The 22,428-nt window shown below is 42.8% G+C and overlaps 1 protein-coding gene across 5 annotated transcripts; it reads left to right on the plus strand.

Moving 5' to 3' along the window:
* Nucleotides 1-432: 432 nt before the first annotated feature.
* Nucleotides 433-19,071, plus strand: SEC22C (SEC22 homolog C, vesicle trafficking protein). Of its 5 annotated transcripts, none has more exons than XR_013773598.1 (9): nucleotides 433-545; nucleotides 4,546-4,734; nucleotides 5,261-5,470; nucleotides 7,354-7,517; nucleotides 8,832-9,008; nucleotides 13,526-13,644; nucleotides 14,225-14,290; nucleotides 15,649-16,004; nucleotides 16,170-19,071. XR_013773598.1 is itself a non-coding variant. In XM_079300520.1 (8 exons), the coding sequence occupies exons 3-8, from the start codon at nucleotides 5,289-5,291 to the stop codon at nucleotides 15,847-15,849; spliced, it is 909 nt and encodes a 302-aa protein (XP_079156646.1). In that variant the 5' UTR covers nucleotides 433-545; nucleotides 4,546-4,734; nucleotides 5,261-5,288; the 3' UTR covers nucleotides 15,850-19,071. The 5 variants fall into 5 exon arrangements, 3 of the variants coding, with proteins under 3 accessions (XP_079156646.1, XP_079156644.1, XP_079156645.1); XR_013773599.1 differs by having other exon boundaries at nucleotides 441-545; nucleotides 4,546-4,597; XM_079300520.1 differs by having other exon boundaries at nucleotides 15,649-19,071.
* Nucleotides 19,072-22,428: the final 3,357 nt, after the last annotated feature.

The raw sequence follows: 22,428 nt of genomic DNA on the forward strand, positions 1-22,428 counted from the left end.
TCCCCCATTCCCAGTCCCGTTCCCAGCCCTGTTCCCCCGTTGCCAGCCCGGTCCCTCCATTCCTGTTCCCATTCCCATTCCCAGCCCGGTTCCCCCGTTCCCAGCCCGGTGTCTCCATTCCCAGTCCCAGTCCTATTCCCATTCCCGTTCCCATTCCCAGCCCGGTTCCCCCGTTCCCAGCCCGGTCTCTCCATTCCCAGTCCCGTTCCCGTTCCCAGTCCCAGTCCCATTCCCAGCCCTGTTCCCCCGTTCCCAGCCCGGTTTCTCCATTCCCAGTCCCGTTCCCGTTCCCAGTCCCAGTCCCATTCCCATTCCCAGCCCTGTTCCCCCGGTCCCAGCCCGGTCCCTCCATTCCCGTTCCCATTCCCAGCCCGGTTCCCCCGTTCCCAGCGCGGTCCTCCCGCCGCCGTCCCGGCATTCCCCGCGCGGCCGCTCCGCTCCGCTCCGCTGGGCGCCGCCGTCTCGCTGGTGCGGCGGGCGGGGCCGGGCCGGGCCGGGCCGGGCGGAGCGGGAGGCCGAGGCCGCGGGGCGCCGGGGGAAGGGAGGTGAGCGTGGAGGGTCCTGGTGGGGCAGGAGACACTGACCCCGCTCCTCATCCTCTGCCCCCGTGCCCTCCGCATCCCCGGGGCGGGGCGGGGCGGGGCGGGGTGTGTGCGCGGCTGGAAGGGCGTGGGGGAGTGAGCTGGGAGGGAGCGGGCTGAGCTCGGGCTGTGGCGGTGTCTGGGCGTGCTTAGGAAGGTTGGGGGTGTGATGGTGAGCGAGGGGATGTGCGTGTGTTGTGTCCCGGGGCATGGATAGAGGATTTGGGGGTTCCTTGGGGTGTGTGAGGGCAGAGGAGGAGGCGTGGGCCGGGGTGAGCAGATAACGGGAGGGTTTGGGAGCTGCGGGGTCGGGGTGAGATTTTGGGGTGCTTGAGGGATGTGTGGAAGGCCTTGTGAGCACATAGAGCCCCGAGTGGGGACAGGTGGGATTGCTCCCAAGGTTTATTGAAGAGTGTGGGAAGTGGATTCTTTTTGGGATTTTAGGATGCTCATTGTGGGTAGGGTGTAATTTTGTATAATGTGAGTGGAACAGGATGGAGGGACAGGGATGAGCTGCTGGGCTGGGGAGGCATCGGGATCAGGGGAATGGGATGGGGCAATATTTGGGAATGGGTGAAGTGGTTGAGTTTGAGAGATGAAGGTGGGGCAGAACCTCAGAGCATCACAGAGTTGTTGCACTGTGGTTTGGGCAAAGGATTGTTGGGACAGTGGGATTGATGTGGGAGCTGCATGCTGGGGTTGGAGGTTTGTGTGTGCTTTACTTCTGGTAATCCACTGGAGTTTGTGCAGACAGATTTGTGATGGTAAGGGTTTTTCACATGCTTCCCCTTGGGGATAAGAGTAAGCCTGGAGGATTTATAGGAGCCTAAAAGCTCTGGATGTGCACAAATCCCGTGTTAAATTTTGAGATAGCAGCGTGTTTTCAAATTGCTTTTATTCACTGCTCAGCCTGGAGAGTGGGTCTGGGGGTCTGTAGCTGGTCAGCACTACTGGGGGCTTGGAGGGAGATCAGGTGGATACTGGTGCAGTCTTAGAAAATGAGAAATTTAACAGTGTTCTGGGTTTTTTTTTTATATATTTGAGAAGAAGGTAAACTCCACTTTGTGATCCCTCAGGGGTGTGATAAACCTCCCTCATGAGCCACATCCTTGTTGGGTGAGACCCAAAGCAGCACTGGAGCTGCAGCTCAGGTTTGCTGTTTGATGAGTCAACCTGAATCTCTTTCATGTTCATCCCACCTGAGATCCCTCTGGACATCACCTGCCTGAGGAATGGTGCTTTAGTGCAGTAGTTGTGATCATAAATCAAGCTGTTCATCTGTCCAAAAAACTTCACATTCTGCTTCAGGACCATGGTAACATCTGCTGAAGCTTTTGGCTCTTCCTTCAGCAGGAAGGTCAGAGGTGGACAGAACAGATGGGGTTGAGAGAGCAGGGAAATGTGTCTCTGAACAGGGAGAGACAGCAAATACTTGAGAGAAATCCTGCTCACATATTTTTGGGAGCATAGTGCCGTTCTTGGAAGGAAACCTGCTTTTGATGGTGAGATAATTTCTGAACCTGGTTTTTGATATAATCCCCTTTATGAACTCTGCACTGGCTTGCACTTGCTTTCACAGCCTTTTGAGCAGATTGTTTTCTAAGTCCAGGCAATAAAGCAGGAGTTTGTTGAGCATTTGGGGAAGCATGGCCTGGTGAGTTGGGTGTAATCTCCTTACTCAGAGCTTGCATAACACACAGTGAAGTGCAGGAGATCTGATTGAGGCTGCCTTGATAATCCCTACACAGCCACTGGAGAGTTGGCTGCTCCCTGGGAAGTGAGGGAAGGGGGAATTGGGCTCCAGGTCACTTAGGTACAGTGAAAAATCCTTTATTCTGAGATTGGTGCTGTTAATGTGAGTCTTGCACTAGGGCAGTTTTACTCAGAAGCACTGTTGGATGTACAGGTGCTTCAGGAAATGAAAAAAACAACTTTGCTTCCTTCAGTCATAAATTATAACTTGTTCTTCTGAAATAACTGCTTGAAATACTTCCCAAGGTTCTGCTTTGTGCCAGAACAGGTCTGATGCTGACATGATGTTATCAATTGTGAACTCTGCAAGATTTGAATGCCAAGCCTTGGGTTCATTGTCCAGGTTCAGAGCCAAGGTCAAAGAGCTGCCACGTACAGGCACTTGCAGATCTTTGGGCTGCTGATGGTGTGCAAACAGAGAGACTGCAGGAGGGAAGGGCAGCCAGGGTGACACAGTGACAGCACTGAGCCACCTCCTTGTGTGCACACCTTGATCAGCCCAGCAAGCTGAGGTACTTTGTGCTTGGTCACAGGTGACGTGGTAGAACTGGCTTGCAAGTGGTTAAAATTCCAAGGGCAGTGCCATGGGTGGCTGGCACTGACCAAAGCAGCACAACTCTAAATCTTCATGAGAAAGTAGCAAGGGCTGTGCCAAAGGGAAACCCAGAGCCTCACTGGTGGGTGCATGTTCTCTGGAAGGAGTGTGGACTCATTTAGTGTGGATTTTTCCTGATCTTTCTTTCCCAGACCAAAGGATCCCCCTGATGTGCAGCTGATAGTGACAGCATTAGGCAATGCAGCAGGAAGGTTTGTATGCCTTAGAAAGTTGGAAAACTTCATATGTGCAGTTGGTTAACTATGGGTGATGTTATCTTAGGTGATTAATAAAAAAATAGTTATTTAAATTTAAACTCTTGCTGTTAGTGGCATAGGGAGTGGAATAATTTCATGGGCTGGGTTTTAGAAAATAATTTCTCAGTTTGGTGCTTTTTGATTGTCCTGATCATCTTCTGGCTGTTCTGGAGTTATTTTGGAGCTAAACTTCATCAGCATTACCAGCCTTTCACTCTGAAACTGCAATTCTGAACAACTGTGCTTAGAACTTGACTGTGTTCAAGTTAATATTTCTGTTAAAGTTCATATTTTTTGGGTTTATTTCACTTTCATGTAAAAGCTTTCTGCACTGTTTTATCAATGGCTACAAGCACATGTTTCAAACTGATTCATAGTAATCGTGATTATTGTTGAAATTATTTTTGATGTGTGTTGAAGTTGGTGAGCTTTGTTTGCTTTCACAACTTAAATGACAGCTGGAGGAGAACTGTGAGAGGGATTGTGGAAAAAAAATCACATCTAATTCTTTAATCTCCCTTTGAAAAGTTCAAGATAACACTTCTCAAGAGATGTCTGATCTTCTGTAGTTTTAATCTGATTTTCTAAGGAAACAAGTTTTGTGCCATTGTGCTTTCTGCTAATTCCTCTGATGATTATCCTCTGATAATTGCAGTTGCTTTAATGGGCTGGTACCTTGGACAGAGGGATTGTTCCCACAATTTCTATGGGAATGATTCCTGTGGGGTACAAATGAGACCCTCTTAGTGCTGCCTGTGGCAAGAGCTCAGCCCTTATCAGGAATCAGGAGAGTTTGTGCTTCCTGAATTAAAAAAGGTTTTGCTCTCTGGACTTCTCAGACAAGAAAAGCTTGCCCTGATGAGCCACATTTCAAAGACACTTTGAGCATCCTAATGAATTGTGTGATGCAGGGCTGGTCAAAGCAGTTGTTCTCTATCAAAACTCTGAGTTCACAAAGTGTTTTTATTCTTCCTTTTATTTCCCCAATGCTTTATTTATGTAGTTTGCCTGAAGCCAAGTAAATACCTTTGGTTTTCCTTTTTTTCCCCTTTTTTTAAAATTCCTTGAGTTGTTTGTGATAATCCCTTAAAATCTGCTGATTTAGAGCTGCTTTTTTACTGATACAACTTAAGACTGGGGCATCATAAATATTTTGCATATCATTCCACACCATCTTTGAGTCTAGAAATGAATGTATTGGATAAGAAAGGGAGTTCTTTGTTTTCCTTCAGGCAAAACACTTCCTAGGATATGTTTTCCCACTTCACATCTGATCTGTTGGTAAATACACATATAAATACAGATAATTAATTAAGTTTTTAAACTAATTTTTAATGAGTTCATTCTGATTCTCTTTCAGAGCTGATATGAAGTGCTGTTAATCCTCTGACACTGTGCCCTGGATCCCCATGGTATGTCTGAAGGACACATCTCTGCATGTTCTGAATATGCCAGGTGAAGCCCAAGAATAACTTTCCACGGGAGTTTGTGACCTCTTAAAGAGGAAGAAGTCAAGAGAGGGCAACTTTTATTCTATGTTTAGCCCTAGGTGAGTCTGTAAAAAGAACCTGACAGGCTCTAGCCTAAAATTTATTTTTGGATTTGTGTGTTACACTGGAAAATAGAGAAGTGCCATGCTCAGGCAGCTTTTTGGAGCTGCAGCACATCAGTGGGGTTTAGCAGCTTCCACAAACAGCTGTGAGAAACTTCATTCAGCATTTCTGATGCTTTGGGCAAAGCAGAAAGGAGAACAGGAACATTTTTCAGGTAGATAATTCCCCTATCAAATAATTCAAAATAATTCCCCTGCCTCACCTTTTAACCTGAGAGGCAAGAATTGGGCACAGCTTTGAGAACAGTTTGGTTACCTTGCAGTGGCAGAGATGTCACCTGAGGTGCTGTTCAGTTCCAGTGGTGAATTAACTCTCATCCTGACACTTTCCTGCCTGGAATTTTGGAATGAACTGACTGAACTCTCACTTCAAGCTTGTTCTTGTGAATACTCCAGTGGAGAAGGTGAATTGACTCTCATCCTGGAAATACGGAGTGAACTGACTTCAACCTTTCATTTCCAGGTTGTCCTCATGAATACTCCCGTGGAGAATGTCCATGATCTTCTTTGCCTGTGTGGTGAGGGTGAGGGATGGGCTTCCCCTCTCAGCCTCCACAGATTTCCATCTCAACCAGGACTTTCTGGAGTGCAGGAAGAGGTTGAAGGTGTTATCCTCCATGCTGGCACGCTATCCCAGCCGAGGCACGGCCAGAGGACAGAACCTGAGCATTCAGTGAGTCCCTGCTCTGCTTTGCTGGGCTTTTCTTGGCTTGAATTTTTGTAATCATGCTCTTGGGGATTAGTATTCTATTGAAATAATACTGTGGGTATGGGCTGCAGTGCCTAATTGCAGTGTGAAATCCCACAGTGCTTGTCTGGGGTGTGAACTCCAATGATTTTGGAGCCTTATTGCTCAGCTCCTGCTCAGAGCATGGGTTTGATTATATATTTGTATATATTTATATTTTCATATGTTTTGTATGTTAATTTGTATAAAACTTACATAACTGTTATTTATTTTATCCTGTATTTATACAGGTTTCATTTTACACTTACATTTATACATACATATTTGCACATATACATTTATACATATGAATATTTACATACACATACACAATATTTATACACATAGTCACATACACATACACAATATTTATACCTATTCAATTATATATATATACATTTTTTCTTATTTTGTTTATATATATCTGGCTCATTTTAATTTTCACTTTGTGTAGCAAAAAGCCTCCTGCTCAATGTGCTTGTTACTCTTAGCAATTGGAGTATCATGGATTTTTACAAATCTTTTTAAGAAGACATCCAGTTACCTTGGAATTATTTAGTTGAGTAGAAAGAATTTGTTAAAGAAATCACAGAGAAAGAAATGAAGACATTTGTTTAAACTTAGATGAGAAGTGAGTTTTAGCTTGTTATTGCATTTCTGGTGAGCAAATGGAAGAAAACTTTAGATGACCCTAAGCTAAAACTAAGCATCCCTTTTTGAGGGAATAAAAAACACACAAATTTACACTGAAACAGTTGGAAAAGCAGAGATTTTTATCTCAATTCCTTTTCACTCAAAGCAAACTTGTACCCTTTGATGCCTGCTGCTTTTAATCTGCTGTGGTCTGTGCAGCAGCTCAGCCCTGGCTCTGGAATGAGAGCAGTGCAAGTGGATCTGTGGCAAAAGGGCCATAAATTATGGACAACTTGGAAAAGCTGGTAGGGCAGGCATGGTGTTGATCCCAGCTGGGAGCAGCAGGAATTTGGGGAAGCTCCCCAGTGGAACTGGGCTGGCAGAGCCAAGCAAAACTGTAAATCCCAAGTCCACAGCACAAATAATTAAAAATGTGGTGAAATAGAAACCACGAGTGTGAAATGAAGTTGGGATAAAATATAGGAACAGTAGGAAGGAGACAAATTGTTCAGTTTCATAACTTGGGTTTTAAACTGATTTCCTGCTGGCAAATGGCTGGGCTGCAGGGGAAGATATCCCTGAGAAATCTCCTGGAATATCTGGACCATCTGCAAGTGGGAACTTTTACAGAAATATGGATTCAGTGTTAGAGGAGCCCCTTTTGGAGCAGAATTTTTATTGTGATGTAGCAGGAAGTGTTTGAAAATCTTGGGTCGTGCAAATTTGCAAATATTTCTTGCTGTTAATATGGTGTTGCCATGTGCAAGGGAAGCAAGGAATCCATCTGTTTCCTGGGAACAAACTCCCTTGCTTTTACTTTTTCTCTGCATTTTCTTTCAAAGTTGGTTTGCTGACCACCTAAGTTGTTATTAATGTGTTTTAAAGCCAGTCTGGGAAAAGAATGTCCTCAATTTGTACTGATGTACCAATTTAATAAAGTCTGTGTTGTGTTGTTCACTGTGCTCAGGAATCCTGGATGAGTTAAGAATAAATAATTGTGTAAGAAAAAAATAGATCTACAAGGATTGCAGGACTTTGACAACAACAAAAATCCCTTTTTTTTTTTTTTTTTTTTCCCCCAGTCTGCTCTCAGCTCAGTCTGTACATTTTGTTCTGACAGAAAGCTTCATCCTCACGTTCAGCAGAACTTTCACCTTTTTATGTTGATGTGATTTTCTTTTTAATTTCTATTTCAGTTTCCTTTCTTCTGGAGATATTGCCTGCATGGCAATCTGTTCCAGCAGCTACTCAACCATCATGGCCTTCTGCTTCCTGGAAGAGCTTCGGTGGGAATTTGCTGCTTCCTACAACACAGGGAGCATCAACTCAGCTTCCAGACCATATGCTTTTATTGAATTTGGTTTGTAACTTTCTTCTCTAATAGCAAAAATCCTCTCCCTGCCAATTTGATGGTGTTAAACATCATCTGCTGGCCAAAGGCTGATGATAAAAGTGACTCTGGGTGTGCCTTTGCCTGCATGTGGAGGAGGAGGGGGAGATCTTAATGCCCTAAAGTATTGCAGGATTTGGTTTGGAGTTCCTGAGAGTTCATCTATTATGAACAAAATGCTGTGGTGATTGATGAACAAGCAGAGAAGAAAAAAAGAAATTTGTACCTCAGATACTTTCTAACTTAATTAAAAAAATCTGATGAGTGGAGACAGATGAGTACAGGAAAAAAGGGAGACAGAATAAATTATTATGGGCAGCTTTATTTCTGGCATGACTTGGAGTCAGAATATTTCAGAACCATGCCCAGTGGTTCTTTTTGAACCTGAAATAATTTCTTTTCTTGGCAAGTAGCAGCTGCTCTGCTGAACCTCACACCTTTGAAAGACACAATTCCCTTGCAGTAAGAGTTTTCTGGAAAAGGATATTCTGCAGTGTGTTTGCACACTTCAGTCCAGATTTCAGTAACAGTGTTAAACTCAGGCTTAAAAACTTGAAAAAAAATCATCAGGAAAGCTTCTTCTAGAGCCATCTTGGGTTTTGGGTGGATTCCCTGCAGGGCACATTACAACCAGGATGTAATTTCATATTGAGATCCATGTTACCCTTTATTTTTAACTTGAGTAGGAGTGGGGAATTTCTAGCCTCTTTCAATTGCATAAAGCGTATTTTTTAATGAAAAACTAAATTTCTAAAATAATTTTTACTGTTTTATTTTATTAAGTTACCGAGTGCCTAATATTGCTGTGTAGTTATTTATTTATGAATTCAATAATCTTCTTTCCTGTGTTTGGATCTAAGATGCACTTGATGCTCAAGTGGGTAGTTACAGATAATTTTTATTATTTTTAGAGTAGTCATTAGAAGAAATTCTTTCCTGTGAGGGTGGTGAGGCAAAGATTCCCAGAGAAGCCCCTGGATCTCTGACAGTGTCCAAGGCCAGGTTGGACATTGGGGTTTGGAGCACCCTGGGACAATGAAAGTTGCCCCACTGGATGATCTTTAAGGTCCCTTCCATCCCAAACCTTTCTATAAAATACCTAGAAGAAAGATTTTTATTCCCTAACCAGCAGTGGAATTTTATACCTGAACCAAATAAGAAATGACCTAAAGAAATTAAAACAAAGACAACGCCAGGCTAGGATAAAATATCACCACAATTAAGGTATTAACAGCACTAAGGATTAATTATAGGTGATTTGAGCAGCTTTTCCTGTTGTTTCAGATAACATCATTCAGAAAGTGAAACAGCATTTCAACATCAGCCCTGGCCTCTGGGCCAAGGGCAGCTGGGAGAGGGTGGAGGAGGAGCTGCAGCTGCAGCCCCCAGTGCAGCTGGAGAACACAGAGCTGCTCAACGGGCTCAGCAATGGAGGGCATGCAGCAGGCCCTGTGGAGGTTGGTAAGTTACTTCTACACCAGGTGACAGGAGATTTCCTCACCCTGCACATGGCAGAAAAAACACCTGGTGTACCCAGAAGTGTTTGCATTGTGTGTGTGGAATTAAAAAAATGGATTTTTTTGCATTGCAGCAGGTATGCAGCAGAGCTTTGGAGACTGCTGTGGAGGATTTTTCCTGCCTTACAGCTTTCTTTCTGTATGGAAAATATAGGCTGGGCTTGATATTTTCCATGTGGAATTCTTTTCTCTTAAAATCCTTGTTTGTTCAGATTTCTAAAGAAGCTCCACTGATTCATTGCTTGCTGCAAACTCGTAATGAAGGAGCTGTAATTACAGTCTGAATGAGTTTCTTCAGCCTTGAGGGAAAAGGAGATGAGAAAAATATGAGCTGAGGGTAAAACTCTTGTTCCCACATCGTCTGCCTTAAGTTGTTCTCCCCTCTTTGCTTTGTCTTTTTTACCTTATTTTTTTAAAAAAATTAATCCATTTGACTAAAATTCTGAAAGAGGCTTTGTGTATCTGTATAAATAACACAGAGGCTTGACAAAGACCTTTTTTATAACAAAACCTGACATTTTACCTGCTTTTGAAGTACCAACCTCTATTTCTTTATTATAAGAATGATACCTCTTACTTGTATTTCAGTTGCACAGTCAAGGTCCTGCCTACCTCCTCCACAAATTAAATCATAGAATTATTTAGGTTGGAGAAAACCTTTCAGATCATTGAGTCCAGCCAGAAACCAAACCCTGCCAAGTCCACCACTAAACCATTCTCTATTTTAATCCTATTAGCAGGGTGGTTTAAATGCAGCTGTGTGTGTGGGAGTGCCATGAGTTTGGATTTCCTTTTTTTTTTTTTGTTGTTGTTGTTGTTCTTGGCATATGAAACACTAATAAAATTAAGTTCCAGTGCTCAATCTTATTTTTTGTGATAGATGAACTGGAATCTAATTTGACAGAGGTATTTTAAATTAGAGTTTGAAAGGGCATTGGCCAGGAGGAATTAAAAATAGAATGGAAAGCCCTTGATTTGCCAGTCAGATTTGTGAGTGCTTCTCAGAACTGTGCTTGAAGGTTAAATCTTTTCATGTTATGACAGGGCTGAGAAATTCTTTGCACTTTAAAAAAGAAATTTGAACAGCTTCAGTGCCAGTAAATATTTGTGATCTAGTCTGTGTCCACAGATCAGAAATATATTTTCACTTCCCTCTTATTCCTGATTGCTTTCCTTTACTTTCCATCTGGCTTTTTATTTCTGGCTGTTCTCTCTGGTCTAACCCAAATACTCTCACAGATTGTTCTGCCTTTATTTTAAGGATCATGTTTATGATCATCTGTTTGCCTCCACTGGAATCAGCTTTCCTGGCTTGTGTCTCTCTCCTCTCATCATTCCCTCCCAGTTGAATCCCACTTTGCTGCTCTAAGTTTAGCTGTGTGCATAGTGTTTGTTCCATATTAATGTTATTTATATGATGGCTCTGCCCTGCAAGAGACTGTTTGAAATGCTGCAGGAGAGCAGAAATTGAATTGTGGCTGCAGTCCCTGGTGCAGATTGATTGATCCAGGGATGATCCAAACATCCCTCTCCTCACATGGCTGGAGCTGCTCCTGGGTGAGCTCATCCTCAGCTTGGTGTGAAAAGGGTCAGAAAAGTCAGAGCAGCTTTGTCCTTGTTAGCATTCATGAGAACATGAGATTTTTCCCTTCTTCCTTCCACTCTTTCTGCTGCTTGTTCTCCTCTTTGTTAACTAAACCCAGCCCAACTCTTGCTACAAAAACCCTTCCCTTGTACCCTTGATCAACACCCACACAGCCCTGGCTGCTGCTCAGAGCTCCCTCCTGGCAGAGTGGGCACAGCTGGTGCTGCTGCAGAGGACACAGGGGCTGTGTGCAGGGCAGGGGGGCTCTCTGGAGCTTTCTGTGGGCAGGGAGGGTTGGCACATCACAGCTGCCTCTGGGAAGCAGCAGAACAACTTGTGCCACTCACCTTGTGAGCTGCTGAATGCTGCAGCTCCCCCTGATGAGTGCTCTTCATCTTCCCAGGCACACAGGGAGCTCTTCAGAGCCTTTGCAAGGCACTGGTTTTGAAGCTGTCTCACTCTCTGCCTTTTGTGTGCTTTTATTTCAGTTGAGGCTGTTGGGCTGTGATTTCATTTCTCACTCCTGGAGCTCTTTCTGCAGAGCTTTGAGTGAGTGACTCAGTGTCCAGCCTTGTGCTGTCCCTGCAGGAGGCAGATCCAAGCTGCTGCTCACTCTGGTCTCTCCCTCCACTGAAATGGCCACAGGCCTCTGCCAAAAAATCTTTTATGGGCAGAGGTTTCAGTTTCTTCACTGTGTGAGGGTGTTTGCAGTTAATGTGTACGTGTTCAAACCTGCTGGTGCATCCCACAGCTCCCAGAATGTTTCTGTGTTTCTGTGCTTGAGGAGTCAAATCAATGTGAAGCCTAATTAGTGTTTATTTGTGCTTGTGCAGAGTTGTGCTGTCTTGGAATGAGTGTTTGTACTCTTCCCTTATTTTATGTAATAGGCCATTCTAGTATGAAATTCTCTTTTAAAAATCCAAACTGACTTCACCCAAGGAAATGAAATTATTTTCCCTTAGCAGGACCCATCTCACTTCTCTGTGCAATTTCAGTTTGTGAGAGTTAAACATCAGATTTTAACAACAGAAATAAATCTTTGCAACAAACCAATTCAATTCAGTTTTCACAGAATCTGAACCCTGAGCACTTGGATGTTTTAATCTCCCCTGCATCTGTGACAGCAATTCTTTTTATCCTTCTGGAGTAAAAAAAAAAAAAAAAAAAAAAAAAAAAAAGTAACTTTTACATAATATTTCATGCTGTAGAACCAATATTTGGAGACCTACATTGTTCTTCCCTAGGGACTGGGAACTCTTGGCATGTGTAGTTTGCAGGATCCTGCCCAATGAATGACATTTGATAATTATAATTTGTTTGAGAGACATTTTATGCTTCTGAAGTAAACCTTAGAATTTGAGGAAGAGAAACAGTCTTTATTAGGAAATATCTGTGGGAGATACACATGTACACATAGCTGCAACATTCTTCAATTAATCAAAAGTAGGAAGTAGAAATAGCAGGAAAAAATAGAAAGAAACTGAATTCTGGGGTCAGAATGGTGAATGGATAAAGATGCTGCTACAAGTTCTTTTGAAATGTCACTGTGTAGCAAAAGAAAAGCCAAATTACCTTGGAGTGACAGAGTTACTCACACCATTCTGTCTGTAATAATACCCTGAAATGCTCCTGAAGTGACACATATCAAGTAGAGTTGATACAGTTCCTTTTGCAGATGCTTTGGAGCTGAAATTATGGATGTGTGAGAGCACACCAGACAAATTAATTACAGAGACATGGATGAAAGGTGCTTTACATCCCTATATTAACTTGGCACCAGGGTTTTTTACATCCATCTATCAAAATGTGGCTTGAAGGAGAAGGCAGGAGTGTTTTCCTCTCTGAAACCCCATGGTGGCTGTTGTGGTGTTTCATGTGTCACTCAGAAGGAAGCCAGAGGTGCAGTTTATCTGGAATAGTCAGGATCTGGGTACACTTGCACACAGAACATCCTGAGGGCTGGATGGTTTTCTTGAGGGTTCATTCATTCTCTGCTGTGTCTTGGGGACATTGGTGCAGACAAGATCTGAATTTGGTACCTGAGCTGCAAATTATCATTTTTTATTAAACTGACAGTGTCCTACTTGTAGTGATCCCAGGGCAGGGATGAAATGTAGGTGAGGATCAAGGTGTGGAATCTGTTGATGAGCAGGTGAGGGAAAACTGGAGGTGAGCTCTTGGACAAGCCAGAATTAAAGGTAGCAGATTCCAAAGCTAAGCACACATTTATGATAATTACTTTGACCTTAATTAGGGATGTATCAATAAGATTATCCTGCAGAATTGCTGCTCAGCAGTGTGGGTGTTAAGTAGTAGAGAGAAGGTGAGAAAGGAAGGAGGCAGATAATTCACTACCTGGGAAATGTGGGCAGCCTGAGCCCTCAAACTGCCAGTGGGAAGAAATATTTAATTACTGGTTAAGGAGGAGATGAGTTGCTGCCTTGTTGTGATGGGTGGCTGAAATGTAAGCCCTTCCCCAAATCTTTGGGTGGTGAAAGCCTCTGGCTTTTCTGCTCATCTGTGAGGAGTGCTGAGCATCCTCATCTGCTGGAATAAACAAAATTATCTACATGCACCAAAGTAGAAGAGATTGATGCCAAATAGGTCAAGAAAAAGTCTGTTGCTGATCTGTTTAAAAATACTCCAGAGCTCTTGATGATTTCTGGATGTGTGAAGAACTGAATACTGCAATACAACAACAACAAAAAAAAAAAAGGGGAGGGGGTGTTTCTGTTCATAATCTGTTCCCTAGAGCAAGCATGAAAAGTCTTGAAAGTGTTTAAAACCCACATCAGGTAATTGTGGTATTTTCTGTTAAAAATCTGAAAGCAATAGTGCAAACTTTCACTGATGTCTGGTTTTCATTTCATTTCAAGCCCCTACTTACAGAATGCAGCCTGTGACCCCCCTGGGGATTCTGTCCCTTGTTCTGAACATCATGTGTGGAGCTCTGAACCTCATCCGAGGAGTTCACCTGGCAGAATATTCCTTCCAGGTAACCCTGATTGCACTCACACCTGAGAGTCAGTGACAGGCAGGGAGGTTTTGGGTCACAGGGGTGTTCAAGGGTGCCTGTTCTGTCCCTGTGAGCACACATCTTTCCACAACAAGTGTTTTGTTTCTCCACAAATGTACAGTTGGTTGCTCACCTGCTGCACCTTGTATATTTTGCTGTGCCTCACAGTATTCTGCACTTCATTCTGTTCTAGAGAAGTTGAAATTCTGAGAAATATTTTATTCTTGGATTTTTTCCCTCCATTCTTGTATTTTATTTTAGATCTTTTTCTGTAATTATTTTAAATAAACATGAGACTGTAAACAACTTTAAAAAAGAAACAATCAGGACACTTTTTTTTTTATCCTGACACAGTTTTATTTAGCAGGAACTGTCACATAAACCTCAGTTCTTGGTGTCTTATCCAATGATATTGATCTTGGTGTTTAACACTGTTACAGTCAATCAACATAAACTGGGAGAAGAGATTCTTGACTATATTTATAATGTTCTCAGATAACAAGCAGCACTTGCTAAAAGCTGTTCCTGACGTAGTTGTCACTTCTTTTAATCCCAACAGGAGGACCATGAAGGAATTGGAAATGTGATAGCTTTTCTTCTACCTTTTCTAGCCTGTGTTTTTCAGGTATGTTAACTGCAAATAAAATGATTTTGCTGATTATTTTGCTGTTGCAATTCACGAGACATTTTCAACTAAGAGAAGTTTTTAATATCCTACTTAGGTGACTCCACTGATTTATTCCAGTGAAGTGGCACAAAAGCAGTTCAAGGCACATTTTTGACACTTGGAAAATTGCATTTTCAAGTTTTTTCAGTGCTTCCCTGTTCTGACAAGTCAGAGGGGGATGAGTGTGATGGATAAATGCCATCCCAAAAATGGTTTCTTCCCAAAGGGATGGACCCCACATCTTCCTGTCAGTGTCAGACTTAGTGATGGGCTTTTGGAGCACAACCAGGACTGAAGGACTGAGCAAATATTGCACAGCAACATTATTGAAAATGGTGTAAATTACATGAAAAATTGCATTGAATGCTGGTGGTTCCTTAGATTTTTTTTTTCCATAAAGGGGTTATTTTCTCTGACCTTACATGGTAGAGTGAGGTCCATTTCCTCATTCCTCCTTTGAATGAGAAAAATATAACATGTTCCAAATGTACAACATATTTTTCTTCTTAAATTCCTAAAAAATTCCACAGCCTTTAACTCAAGGGCAATATATGCTGGAAAATCTTCAACTTTTAGCCTGGCATTGCAGAAAAGTGCTGCAGTTTTGTTTCTAGGAATAACTGATGCCTACAATATATTCATTCCCCTTGTTGCATTTAGATTATGGTTTGAGGACCACTATCTGCAAGCTTGGATGTATTTTTGGGATTATTTGTTGCATTATGATAAAATTTAGTGTCTTTCAGCCTTCTTACACCTTTGCTCATGGCAGAGCTTTGAGGTGAATAGATGAATTTAGATCTAATATGTTTATTTTCAATCTAATAGATGAATTTGGATCTAATAGATAAATTAGATCTAACAGATAAATTTAGCTCTAATAGATGAATTTCAATCTAATAGATTAATTTAGATTTAAACACTTGCTGCAAGTTGTTTTTCACAAAGAAAGGCTCAGTGCTGCTTCTTTCCCTGTGAGTACCTGAAGCTGAATAAAGGAGAGTTCTCTCTTCTCCTTTTGATTTATAGCACCTTCTTCCCAAAATACCTGTGCACAACCTTCTTTCCACCTGCTGACCTCTGCCTGTGGCATCAGCACAGTTGGGAACTGGGACCTGAGGTGACAAAGGCTGATCTGTCACTGCCTGAGGGGAAAAAGTGACTCCTGTGTCAGCACTGGGAGCTTTTCATTTTCTCCTCTGAGGGTTTTGCTCTTCACATGCTGAGCAGATGAGTTCCAGCTGTGCAATTCCCAGCTGGATCCCTGGTTTTGTGCAGAGTTCTGTGCTAACTCTCCCTCTCTGCTCCTTTTGCAGTGTTACCTGTACCTCTTCTACAGCTCAGCCAGGAAGGTGAAGACATTTGTGCTCCTTTTCTGTGTCTGTTCATGCAACATCTATTTGTATGGACTAAGGAACCTCTGGCAAATCTCCTTCCACATTGGAGTGGCTTTTCTTTCTTCTTACCAGATCCTGACAAGGCAGCTCCTGGAGAAGCAGCCTGACTGTGGTGTATGAAAAAAAAACCAAAACTTGGGGTTTGCTACTCTGTTTTTACAACTCTTTTTTGTATTCACCTGGCCAAAAAATAGCTCAGAGTGTTTTTTAACCATCCATGGCAATGGTTATTGCAAGGAAAACAGTTCCAAGCAACGTGGGATAAGCAGGATCCTGTAATTATGTCCAACACACAGCAAAGGGTGCAGCTGTATTTCACATGGTAGAGCTTGTTTTTATGGAAGCTTTTACCATCAGCAGGCTTTTCCTCTTTGGCTGCCACCATCCAGACAGCATTTTGCCCTTTGTCTCACTGGCTCTGTGGCTCTGTGGAAGGTCAGTCTTGCCCTGCTGCTGCAAATACTCAAATTGTGCAGCAAAACAAAGGTGAAGTGGTGGGTGACATTTTTGTCCCTAGAATTTGTTAAGATTCTTGGTAAATGTGAGTAAAGGGGTTTGCTGTAATTAGGTGAGTGCAGTATCAGTGGGAAAAATGGTGAGGGTGAGCTTCAGGGTCATTTTTGTAGGTTTGGAAGGACAGGAAAAGGCTGTCTATAAACCATAAAGTCTATAAATATCTCCTTGGCTGAACAGCACATTGCAGTTTAGTGTGTGCTCATGGGTTAATTGCAAATATGCTTGGGGCAGCAGAAAATAATCCCAGTGGGTGTGAGTGATCTGTCAGCACTTGTGGCCTTTGTTTCCTTGGCTAAGGTCACTTTTAGGATAAGGGCAATTCCATGTTTCCTTAGTCTGTATGGATAATAAATCTTCCAAGCCTATTTATGACAGGCCACTAACTCCTTCACCTTTTATTTTTTTTATTTTTTGAACTGGTAGCTGGTGAGTAAAAAGCCATTTCCAGGAACAGAAAGCAAGAGCAGGTTCTCTTTGTTCTATAAAACACCTGTGGTTAATAGTGGTGAGTTCTTCCACTGAGATGAGTTTCTGAGTGTGCACTTTGGAGTAGGGAACTGCAGGGCTGGAATTCCCAACCTCTGCTGCACTGGGAGTTCTGCTCTGCCATGGATTAAGGTGCACAGGGGCATTTTAGGGCATAGATGAATAATTTAGGCTGGCTGTTAAAAAAATGCATAGCAGTTTGATGCAGCTGTCCTTGAGGGGTTGTAGAGATTCAAACTGAGATGTAGAGAGCTGTAGGTGTCTTATTGTGGAATTACAGTCCTAAAATTTCCTTTTTTTTTTTTTTTTCCTTCTGGTCATCCCCAAGTCTTTCACCAAAGATTTATTTTTCCTCTCACATAGTCTCTACCTCTGGTTGCAAAGAGATTAACATGCAGCAGAGTTGTCTTTTTTGCAGGAACACTTGACAAAATTCCTTTCTTTTATCTCAGTGAGTTTTCCTGAAATCTCAGGATGCGAACACAAGGATCAGACCAGAAATTTGTGTTGCTGTACCTTGGAAGCACTTCTGGATGCAGCTGACTGCAGCAACAGCATCCATAGGCAGCTCATTACAACCTGGACAGTTTCTAGGACATCAGGAGATTTAGTGCCAGAGCTTTTCCCAGAAGAAAAATATAGGAATTCCTTTTTCACTGCACCTACTGTAACAGCCAGGTGATAAAAACCTCCAAACTGTGAGGAATAGCCTGGTAGGAATGATGGAGGAATATTTTAGCCAGGCAATTAAGGACACAGCTCAAGCTGTGTGCCATAAGGAAAAAGTTTTCTGTTATAAGGGAGGGGATTAAAGTTGTTTGTCTGTCATTAGCCCAGTTTTCTGTCAGAGTGCAAGTGGAGAAATGAAGCCACAATTCAAGAACTGTCCTTGAGACACCAAGATGACCCCACAGATGTGAGAGGGTTTGCACTGTTAATTTTCCTGCTATTCAGTCCCAGTTTTGCTTGGTAAGATACTTCTGGAGACTGCAGGGAATTCAGCCACGAGTTTGGATTACAAGTTAAATTAAAAAAAAAAATCTGAAAAAAGAACATTCCAAAAATCTGATACTTTTAAGGATAATGGATCTGAGGGCTGGTGGTGTTTTCCAGGAACATGAATTGGGTATCAACCCACTGGATGAAACATTTTATACTACAGACAGACAAAACTTCATGAAAAGGACTTTAGGACAGGAGCCAACTCCCTACTCTGGCCTGAGCACACAGAGCATTTTCAACTGGGCATTCCTCAGCCTTGTAGGGAGCTGATGGGAGAAATTGTAACATTCCTGATGCTTCCAGCTGCTCTGTCCTGAAGCAGATCCATCCCTGAGCCAGGGGATGGCAGCCACAGCTCTGCAAAGGAGTGATGCAACAGAGGTTTGGGTAATTGTGCAATTAACAGAGTGGAGAAGGGTTAAATTCAGCTTGAATTGAATTGGTTTTCCTAAAAGCATTGCAGTAAAATCAAGCCAAATCAGTTGGTTCAGTTCTGCCTTTGCCTAAAGTTGTATTTTTTTGCTTTGTGGATTTTTGGGGTATGTGGCTGAATTTTCAGATCTTTTCTACCCAATGACAAAGCTCTATTTTGGTGTTGGTCTTAATCCCTTTGCAACCTTTTATTTTCCTGTAATATCTGTAAACCACATTAAGGAATCTACCTGGATTAGTTTGTGTGCACTTTGTAGGATTGGTTTGGGATTCCAGGATGAGGCAAAGCACACGGAATTTGACCTATTTTTATTTTTAATTTGATATTTATTCCACATCCACACAGTATTTATACAGTTAAACATTTTCTCCTTGCAAAACAGCAAGAGGAATAGAATAGTTTACATTGATCTCAGTGCTTTAAGATTTAATAAAGAAGAATGACTTGCAGTTTGAGAACACAAAATCTGGCTCATAATGTGGGATTTTTCCTGTATTGAATCAAATCCCCAAAGAGGAATCCATCCCTTTTTTGTTCAACTTTAAACTGGTTAATGTGGTTTGAATTGCATCTTCTTCATTCTGTCACTTTGCAGGATAAGTCTTTTGGAAACTCTTTTCCTCACCCAGCAGCTCAGCACAAGCAAGCTGGCAAAGAATAAACTTCAATAATTTCCAGATTTGCAGTGCTTAGTCACTTTATGAAGCTGATAATTCTCTGGGCTTTTTTTTTTTTTTTTAAATTTTTTTTCTTCCAAAGACCTGTTGAGTTTGTAGAAGGTGGGCTGGTACCTTTTAAACATTTTTGCACTGTATTAATAATTGAACCTGTGTAAATGTGTATAAAATCATTTTGCATGTATATGTATATATGTACATATATCTAATAAATGGCTTTTTTTTTTTTTTGTATTGGTTGTTTTCATTCACTGTTTGGAATTGATTGATTATATGAGAAATGAGGTTGATCAATCATTTCATTTTTGTGACCCCTGTGGCCAATTCATCAGCTGACCTGCACAAATATATTTATAAATACATGTATAGAAATTTAGTTATCCAAGCAGGGGATTGCAGGAGGCTGTGATAGATCTCTGTGACTTTAACCAACTTGCTCTTTATTTTCAGGGATTCTTGGAGGCTTTCCCTGCCAAACTTGTGTGTTGAAGTGGTGAAATGAGATGTAAACATCCCAAGGTGCCTTTCCAGCTGCCTGGCAGGGAGCAGTGGGGATGGGGCAGTTTGCAGGTGGATTTTTAGCCTTAATAAAAGCAGACCTGTTAATTAGTGACATTTTTGGGGAATTTCAGCCACCTTTGCTAATGGCTCTGAAGACATCAATTCATCACCTTTAAAGTATTGAAAGGTTTAATGTGACAGAAAATTCAGGTTTCCTTTCACTGGAATGGGATGGGCTCATGTTTTGTATGACAGGACTCAGATGATTCTGCTGAATCAGGAGCCAGAAAATAAAGCAAAAATCAAAGAGGTGGAAGAAACCAGGCTTGTGGAGCTACTGGTTCACATTTTTCTGCTCCCTGCTTCTCCACAGGATATCTAATGCCTTCAAACTGACAGAGGGCAGGGTTAGATTAAATACTAGAAATAATTCCTCACTTTGAGGCTGGTGAAACCCTGGCACAGGTGCCCAGAGCAGCTGTGGCTGATCCCTGAAAATGTCCAAAACCAGGTTGGATGGGTTTGGAGCACCCTGGGACAGTGGCAGGTGTCCCTGCCATGGCAGGGGTGGCACTGGATGAGCTTTAAGGTCCTTTCCAAGCCAAACCACTGTGGGATTGTGTGACAAAAACAGAGCAATGTCAGAGAGAAGGAGAAGCCAGAGAGAGGAAGAGCAGAGCAGGGGGTTGTGCAGGCAGTGGGTGGGAATGTCAGAAGGGGATGGCTGGGGAGGGAGGAGAGAGGCTCCTTCTGAGCTGCTCTGCCCTTTGAAATCCAGATGTTATTTTTGTTCTGTAAATAAATGATTGCTCAAAGCAAGTTTCTCCACAGGATGCCAATAGAGGGGAGCAGCAGCCTCTCCCTTTCTTCTGTGGTGAGGGGAGAAAGCAATTATAACTGCCTTTCTCTTTTGAAGATGCTGATAAAAGGAGGTGGGAGGATCAGAGGGTCCCTGTGCCAAAAGAGAAACAACTCCTAAGGTGATAGAAATGCACGTTTTTGTTTTAAACAAAGCAACTCCACTTCTGCTGACTTTCAAAGGTGACCCACTTGCATGGAAAAACTCTTTGTGAGGGGGGGAAGGAAACCATGGCCACAAAAGCAGGGGCAGGCAGGGGGTGGGGACAGGTGAAGTGTCCCTCTCAAGGGTCATGGCTTGAAAAGCCCTGGGCTACTTGTCCTAAGCTCAGGACAGGGCTTGGAGCAACCTGGGATAGTGGAAGTTATCCCCAACCCTGGCAGGAGATGGAATGAGATGATTTTTATGTTCCATTCCAACCCAAACCATTCTGGGATTCCCTTGGGCCATTTTTTTTCTCCAGCCATTGGAAGAATCCTTTATAAAGTAATTCAATGACAACACCAAACAAAGAGCCCTAAAAAGTCTTTGCTTCCTGTTCCCACTTAAAGTACACTGTAAGCAAAACACAGATGCCTTTAAAATTCCCTTTGATGGAATAAATGCCTTTTGATGTAAGAATGGTGAGGAAGGCTTGAAATAATGACCATTTAAAGGTAAAGCACCATCAGTAGAACATGGAAGGCTGAGATTAATCCTTTCATTATGCAGGGGAAGACATTAACACATCCCAAATCATTTATTCCATGGGTTCTTGTAGGGAAATTCTAGACAAATTAGGCAGAAAGTTCAACTCTGAAATGCTTCAGTGCCCACCAGAGGGCAAAGCAAACAGATTTCTCCTCCAGCTCTTGTTGCCTTGGGTGGGAGCAAAGGACACAGACCTGGCCTGGTTGGCCCCAAAACAGTGGCAATCTGCCAATCCCCCCTCCTGGCATTTGCTGTCTCTGCATTAGGTGTGACCCAGGTTTACTTTCCTCTGCCAGGTGGGGGACAGGGCCTGAGGAGGTGCCAGGCTCTCTCTCAACCAGGGGAAGGTTAGATTAGGTTTTAGGGGAGGTTTTTTTGCTGCAAGGATGGTCAGGCACTGAAAATGGGGGGTTGGAATTGCCCAGGGGAGTGGTGGCTGAGAAACACTCAGTGAAGCAGAGCAGCAGCCTCTGGTGCTTGAGGCATCTCGGGACGGGCAACTGGGTTTTGGTTTGGACTCAGAAACTAAAATTTCTTTGATGAGTCACAATCACAGAAAAGAATTAAGAGGCTTAAAAACCCTGCAAGGGCTGATTCCAACACAGTCAACTCCACCACTAATTCCTGTCCCAAAGTGCCACACTCACACCTTTTTTGAGCACTTCCAGGGACAGTGTCCTGTGCTGGTGGCACTGAAACTTCTGCTTTGTGTCTGACCCATATTTAAGTAAAAAAATAATTTTTCTTCTCTTTGAAGCTTCTTGCTGCTTCTGTGGCTGCTGGGGCTGGAGGGGCAGGTGAGGAGCAGCAGCACTTTGGGGTTAATGCTCTAAACCAAGCAGGGAGAGCCTGGTTCCCCCATTCCCAGGGCTCCTTGGCTGTTCTCTGAGCCCACACAGGATTTCCTGATCCACCCCAAACAGGAGCAGGTACAAAACACTTCCCTGGAGGTGCTCAAGGCCAGGTTGGATGTGTCTGGGCTACCGGAAAGTGTCCCTGCCTTGAAACTTGATGACCATGAAGGTTTTCCCCAAGCCAAACCATTCTCAGATTCTGTGATTCTATGATAGCAAGGAATACTTTGATTTAAATAATAATAATAAAAAATATTGAAACAATATTCTGGAGCTTTCTGCTTCTCCCTTTTGCAAGCACTGGGAGGCACCAGTGCACAAGGCTGGGAAGGAACTGACTTGGGGAGCCTGCCAAATTTCCTACCTGCTGCTCCTACAAATGCAACACTTTCCCCAGCAGATTTTGTTGTAGGATTTCTGAAATGGAATCAAACACCCTGGAGATTTTAGTAGGATCACTTCAGGGCTGCAAACTCGCTTACCTGGCAGGACTGGAACCAGTTTGTCAGAAGAAAGAAGTCACTGCAGCTTTTATTTTTTTGTTTTTGCTTGTGTTTGAGGAACAAAGCTTTGCTCTTTGTGAACTCCTGCTCTGAGCCCTGGGGTTTTATTCTCAGCCTGAGGGGTTCAGGAAAGGACTGGAGGGATTCTGATAGAGACACACATCCACACATTCCTGGT

The sequence above is a fragment of the Erithacus rubecula genome (assembly GCF_903797595.1).
Source record: "Erithacus rubecula genome assembly, chromosome: 3".
NCBI classification, from domain to species: Eukaryota; Metazoa; Chordata; class Aves; order Passeriformes; family Muscicapidae; genus Erithacus; species Erithacus rubecula.